Here is a 7656-nt window from a genome sequence, read left to right as displayed (position 1 = left end):
TATGCATCCATGAACGATAAAAGTTCGTTCCCCGCGGTGGCCTCAACTAGTTGGTCAATTCGTGGAAGGGGGAAGCTATCCTTTGGGCATGCCTTGTTGAGATCAGTAAAATCGACGCACACCCGCCACTTGCTGTTCTTTTTCTTTACCACTACTAGATTGCTTAACATGTCGGTGTACTTAACCTCTATAATCAATCCAGCATCAAGCAACTTTTTGACTTCTTGAATGAAGGCAGCAGTGCGCTCTGGACCGAGCTTTCGTTTGCTTTTGTTTGATTGGCTTGAAGGTCAGGTCGACGTTGAGCTCGTGGCAGGTTATGCTTGGGTCGATCCCAGTCATGCTGCTCATGTTCCATGCGAAGGTCATGGCGTTTTGGCATAGAAACTTCACAAGCTGGTCCTTGATAGATTGTGGCAGGTCGGAACCGATCCCCACACAGCGAGTTACGTCGGAAGGATCGATGTTTACTTGGATGACTGATTCTGTGTTCTTGCGAACACGACCATCCTCTGCTCGGCGGGGTCTGAAATGGTGAACGTCCGGGCGCTGCGTTGCTGCCTTTCGATAATGAAACATGTTCTCGCTACTAGCGAGTCTCCTCGTAGTGTAAATATTCCTCTAGAGGTCGGAAACTTTACACACTGATGATAAGTCGATGCCACTGCTTTCATCTTATGTAACCAGGGCGTGCCGCGGATAACATTGTAAACAATCAGCTTGTCGATGATGGTGAAGTTGATACAATGCATCATTCCGCCCACGTAAACTGGCACAAACTGTGTCACCGTCGAATCCGGTGAGAGGTTGTACATCGAGCTTGGTCGTCCGTAGATCGACCTCATTTGGATGAGCTCATCCTTAAAGATAACATTGATCGAGCTGCCTGTGTCGATCAGGATTTTGGTTACCATGCTTCCACCAAATTCTAGCTCGACCACCAGTGGGTCATTGTGTGGCCCAGTTAGGCCTGCTGTGTCAGCCTCAGTAAATACGATCGGCCAAGAGTTCGTCATAGGTTGCATACTTTGGGCTATCCACTCCCGTTTTACCTCCTGTCCCCAAAGGTAAGCTTTGATTGATCGGACTCAGTCGCGGCAGGTCGCCAGACTACCCATGATCATATTGATTCTTTGACGAGGGGCTGGAGCGTTCGTATATTCAGCCGGCTCGGGGTTTCTTTTGAGAGTTGGGGCCGGAGGCGGCGGCAGGGTTTCGGTTCCGCATTGTGGCGCTGGAGTTGTGTCGTATTACCTACTTGGGTTTTCGTTCTCAAAGTTAAAAAAGTGATTGTCCCTGTGGGCTGCGATTTGTCGTATCTCGAGGTCGACATCAATTTGGCCCTCTTTGAATTTGTCGAGCAATATTTGTTGGAGGGTGCGGCACTCTTCTGTTGAATGCCCCGCTCGCTTGTGGTACTCACAATATTTGTTGCCACCTTTTCCCGATGGGTCTCGGACCCAATGGTTATTCCAAGGCTTTGATGAAGATGCTTGGGGAGCTTGATTACTAACTGCAAACGTTTGAACTTTCTTTCCTTTTTCCAACTTTTCGGTGTACTCCTTATCAAAGTGTTGACGAGGTTCGTGATGGTCGTCTTGTACCTTCTCCTTTCCTTTGGTCGACTTGGAGGTCGGCAGTTCGAAACAGTTAGTTCTGGATTCTCTCTCTTCGTCGAGCTCGATGTATCTATTAGCACGGTGCAGTGCGTCATCCAGAGTTACAGGCTCGTGGATTATGATGTCCTCCCTAAATCGGGAGCCGTGAGAAAGAACATTACGGAGAGCTGATATCGTTGTATCGTTGGCAATCGAGAGTTTCGAAACGATTCTTTTAAATCTCTCCATGAAATCTCGGAGTGATTCATCATTCTGCTGGAACAAGTTCTAGAGATTAGCATTCGAGTCACCTCGAATCATAAATGTGGAGTGGTGCAAGAGAAAGGCGGTGGTCAGCTCGTGATAGCTCCCTATCGAGTTCGGCGGAAGTCGGGAGAACCATCCTAGAGCTTCATGGGTTAAATTCTCGACGAACAACTGGGAGCAGCCAGCTTTGTATTCTTCTTCACTGAAGTGGGCTCGGCTAATTGCGACACTCATTGAAGTTAAAAACGGTTTTGGATCATCCAATCCATTATATGGGGTAAATTTGAACTTGTTCACATAACTGATGTGAACACGGTAGATCCTTTCCGTAAATGGCGAGCGATGGGCTTCCTTGAGCACTCGATCAAGGTTAGGAGCGGAGCTCGTTGCTCGGTGGACTCTTGAGGAGAGTTCGTGCAGCATTGTCTCTAGACGCCGTATGGTTTTGTCTTTGAGATCTCCATAAGACTGTCGGCTCGGCAGTGTCGGAGTCGGCGGACTTTCGCTCTGTCGGCCCTGGCTATCTCACTGCTCGTCAGTTGGCTCCTCTCTGCATCGATCGATGGATCCTACAATTATAGATGTCGGACGGCTTCTGTGGCCGTCGTATTGATCTTCCACTTGTTCTGCTCGGCAGGATTGCTCTCGTTCCAGCGCTCGCCCATCCTTTGCTGGAGCCTGCTGATCTGGTTCTGGTAGGCCTCATGTGCAGTTGAAATCTCCTTAAGTCGTTTGTTGGTTCCATCAAGCCGATCGAGAATGACTTGCATCAGGTCATCGATCTTGCTCCTTTGTACGGGCAAGACGTTAGGGACAGCGGCGTTGGGAAGAGCGGCGTTAGGGAGAGCAGCGTTGGTGAGAGCGGCACTGAGGAGAGCGGCGGCGTTGGTGACGAGCTGGTCTGCGGCAGGTCCGGCTTCAGCACGTGTAGCTACAAGAGGCTCAGAGGGCACTCGGACGCTAGCGGAGAGATTGTGTTCGGCAGGGAGCCTGCGATTGAGATTGTCGAGGAAGGTAGAGGTGAGACAGTTCGTGTTCTTGTTCGCCCCCACCGTTGCTCCGTTGGCTGTTCAGAAGTGTTGTTAGATCTTCACTAGAATTTGTCATGAGTCTTGAATCATCGTTGTAGTGTGGACCGTTGGTCTTGATGCGTCAAAAAGAAGCGCTCTACTCTTGCCCCACGGTGGGCGCCAATTGTTTGTACTGGGGATTGCATCACACTAATAAATAATATTTCGGAGAAAAGTTGAGTTGGTTCTTTTATTAACGAGATAATTTGAGGTCGTTACTAACAAAGAGCCAAGATTAAGTTCGTCAGTTCACATGAGAACTAACAAACAGAATAATGACGAGCTCGGGAGAGCTCGGAAATGGAAATGGATTACACAGAAAACAATAGCAGATATCGATGCAAAGTATTGCTCTCCGGGTAAAGTCTGGAAGTTAGGATGGTGATCCCAATAAATGCTCTCTCCTTTTATAGAGGACTGTTGATCTAGGGTTCCCTAGAGTTTTAATTGTGAATTCCCGAGATTATCCTCCGTAAAATATTAGTGGCTTTCTCTCAATTGTGTCAGGCCGAAATCATGATTAAATTGTTTTGTTGGACCGAGTAGCATATTAAGCGTAGCTCATATCCAAGAGGATCTGAAAAATATGGATTAACCGGGTCGGATTACACCTTCAGACAAACGAAACAAGTTCGTGCTAATAAAATATATTGGCTTAATTATGACTTATGAGAGTGTCTTATGAATTGTTTGGAGAGGGGTTGAATTGTTTGGAGAGGGGTTGTGCTCCCTCTAACTCGCCCTAAACTAAGAATATCTCGAATAAACAGGACAAACGTCTCGAAAAATCTGATGAGAAAAGAGGGGAAAAATAAAAGATCCTCACTTTGAAAGTTAACATATTTTGCTACGAATTTTGAAATAACAATTACTGACACAAATTAATGACGATTGATTTTTTTTTCTTAACACTGAAATGCTATATCTAAAATAAATTCACAATTACGAAAATAAAAATTCTATTTTACAGGAAACTTCTTTTTTGTTATGTACGTAAAAATTATACATCCAATATATATAAGAAAAATACCCTAAACTAGCACTAATTTATGTTTTTCTTCCAAAGTTAGCACACAAATTCAAATATTCCAAAACTAGCATTATTATGATTTTTTAAAAATAATAAAATTAATTATTATTTTGTTACTTACAATTTTGAAAGCTTAAGTAAAGTTTCCAATGATGCTTGACGTGAAGCTTCCGATCTTCTTCTTCGTCATGTATCAATTTTGCTCTTAGATTTTGAGATTTCTGACGTGAATCTTGGCTTTTAATTGAAAAATTATACAAATTTGCAGTCAATATGATCTTATGATTAGTGGAAGAAGATGAAGAAGAAGAAGCAGAGCGAAGATGGAAGAAGAAGCAAAGGAGGAACGAAGATGGAATAAGAAGAGAAAAAAAGAAGAACGAAGATGGAAGAGTTTTTTTATGAAGGTCATCCTAAAGTTTAATGACGCTTTCCTGAATTTCGTAAAACTCGATTTGGTAGGAAATAGAGATCGATTCTACTGCAAAAGGTACTTCTTTTCACATCCTTCTCTGCAGTTTGCTTTACAACTCTTGGAAAGTATAAATTCTGAGACTTTATACAGTGGATCGGAGAATCAGCAAGCTCGATTTGGTAGGAAATAGAGATCGATTCTACTGCAAAAGATACTCAAATTCAAGGATGCTTTCCTGAATGTCATGGATTCCTTCTTGAATTTTCAAAGAGTGTTAGGTGCTGGTTTTTGAAGTTGCAAGAACATAAGAAAAGATTCTACAAGCTATCAACAAAAATTTGAATTGTGTAAAGAAGCATCTATGAATAATGATTGTATGAAAATAAATTTGAATTCATAAAACAAGAAAACATTCAATATAAAAACTCAGCATTACTACAAAAAAAAATTGAATAACATACACAGAAATATAGTATATGTGGTTGCAAGTTAAACACAAACATACAACAAAGGAAGAAAGACCTATAAAGCCAAAAAATATTTAGTGTCCTCATGAAATCCTAACTTTTTATGAAAGTCACCTTGAAGTTTCAGAAAGCTTTCCTGAATTTCGCGGAGTCCTACCTAAATTTTCATAAACCTTTGACTCTGAAAATTCCGGCAACCACTTCAACGCTACAGCTTCAATCATCACATGAACAACAAAATTACCCAAACTATCATTCACATTACTTGTCTACTTAATCCCAAATCCGCCTTTCCTCACTAAAATCTTTTTGATAATCTCCTTCGTCAATTTTCTCCTAATCTCAAATGTCTTAAATATCATCTCCCTCTCACTCTCTATGTCATTATCATCGTTATTACCATTAGAGTGAGAAAATTACGAGTCGAAGGAAGAGAGGAAGCAACATCTGCATTAGAAGCAGATTGAGCGTAGATTAAATCAGGAAACTTTGGAGTTCTCCAGATTAAAAGAGACAGCATGTTATGGAGATCTAATTATCCAATGAGAGAAGCTTCTCAAAATCAGATTTATCTTCCAATTCGATCACATGTGACGGCTCGGAACTGCGGATGTCAGCAGACATGAATGCTTCAATTGATCGCCGGCGATTTTGTCGAAGCTCTGACCTCATATAAGCACTCAACAACGAGACGACGGAGATATGTGGAGAAGAGGTACGTGATTTTCACTTGGGCTAAGAAAGCGCGTAGGAAATGATATTGAATTAATAATTTTAGTATTTAATATTTTAAATTTTCCAAAACTAAAGATATATAATTTTGTGCTAGTTTTGGAACATTCATTAGTGTGTGCTAGTATTGGAAGAAAAACTTAAAATTGTGCTATTTTTGTCAATTGCCCAATATATAATTTATATTTTGACTATACCATTTTCATGATCTAAATCATATCAACTTTATTGTTTTCTATTTTCAAATTCTAGAAAAATAATTTGTGTATTTTTACTCTAAACTTTAAAAAATTACTTACAGAATTAAGTATATTAACTTAAACGGAAACCATAGTCAAACAACTATTTTATTTCCAGCAACTCTTCTTAACAAATTTACCAAAAAATTAGTCAAAATACTATTGAAACTTTACACTAACATCTTATGGTAGAAAATCCAAATAAAAACCTAACAATACAGTCAAAACTTTTAAGCATTTAATATTATTGTATGGTATATGGTTAAATGAAAGCTATGTATATATATATATATTAATTAGTAGTTTTTCATCTAATTAACTTAATCAAACATTCGAGTATCACTTCAATGGAGTCGTCTCTTTCGTCAGCTTTTAAGGTATAAACAGATAATCATCCATCTTTTCTTTACCATTGATGGTTTTTTTATTAAAAAATTATTAAATTATATTTAAAACAAAAGCAACAATTTTTCAGTTTGTAATTTGTAGAGTAAATATTTTTATATATTTTTGCTTTGTTTTTATAGTGTTAATATTCTAATTATACGATGATTGTGTGATTTATTATTGATATGTTTTATTAATTCTGTTGTTATGATTTATTTTCGTATACAGTATATAGCGAAATGGACTCCATTTATTTTAGGATACCTGGATCCATATCAAGATTTTGTCTGCATCTAAAATGAGTCTTGGATTGAATATTAGATCCCTAGTATTTAGTTTTGTTTGTTGAATTCACTCTCCTTGGACCCGAATATCACATATATTTGTTGTATCTGTTTTTTTTTTTGCAGAGACCATTAGGTGATGTCGAGGAAGAAATCAATGCATTATTGAGAAGGTCGGATAAGGTGAAGGAGAAGGAGAAGGAGAAACAGGTCATACGTTGGACATTTTTAGAGGATTTGAAACTCAAAGGGCTCGTGGCTATTTCTGGTCCTCGAAATTGGAGGCACATTGAAAAAAAAATGCATGGAAGAACTGGTCAGAAATGTGCTTGTTGTTTTTGCTTGAGATATATATATCTTAGGGTTTTTGTTTCTCTGAAAGGATTGAATTCTTTTCTTCGTTTTCGTGTGGGAAAGCCAAGACTTGTAGATCAAGGTGGTTTAACCATCTGGATCCAAGGATCAACGATGATGCTTTTAGTGATGAGGAAAATAAAAAGCTACTCGAAGCTCACAAAGAATTAGGTAGCAAATGGTCTAAGATAGCTAGGCGTTTTCATGGAAGGACAGATAGAGCAGTGCATAACCAGTGGGACAAACTTATGAAACATAAACTGAAAAAGCCATCAACTCCTCCTCATCAAGTAACTGCCAATGACAAAACAGAAGGTGAGAGAAAAGATTCATTTGTTCTTGATTTTAATTTTTGTCTCATAGATTCTGTTTTAGGGTTTACAGATAGTGTACGTGATGAAAACACAAAGATAAATAACTCTAGCTTGAAGATACCACAAGAGGAAACAACCAATTACCTCAGATCGAAGCATCTCACAGAAGCAATGGAATACTCAGCTCGTCATCACCACTTTTCTAACTTGATCCCTACAGTTTCCTTGGCAATGTTCACACCGCATGTCCCCATCTCTCAGCCATCATCATTATCATCATCATCATTACCATCAAAAGCAAAAGATACAAAGGCCAAAATACCCCCGAAGTTTATAGATTTTCTCGGGGTAGGGGATTCTTGAAAGATATAAGAAACTACTTGTACAACTTCGTGATTGTAACAATATTTATACATATGATGAGGACTCTATATATAAAACATCAACGTAACTTTCTAATTAGTATTTGGTTGACAAAAAAAAAAAAAAAAAAAAAAAA

General features: G+C 39.4%; 1 protein-coding gene across 1 annotated transcript; it reads right to left on the bottom strand.

The window, feature by feature from the left end:
- LOC104720647 lies at positions 468-1016 on the bottom strand. Its single transcript, XM_010438527.1, has one exon. It carries the CDS (start codon positions 1014-1016, stop codon positions 468-470), a length of 549 nt encoding a protein of 182 aa, XP_010436829.1.

Source organism: Camelina sativa, chromosome 10, assembly GCF_000633955.1.
Source record: "Camelina sativa cultivar DH55 chromosome 10, Cs, whole genome shotgun sequence".
In the NCBI taxonomy this organism is placed as follows: domain Eukaryota; kingdom Viridiplantae; phylum Streptophyta; class Magnoliopsida; order Brassicales; family Brassicaceae; genus Camelina; species Camelina sativa.
The sequence above is the reverse complement of the archived record's forward strand: the minus strand, read 5'-3'. Positions and strand labels throughout refer to the sequence as shown.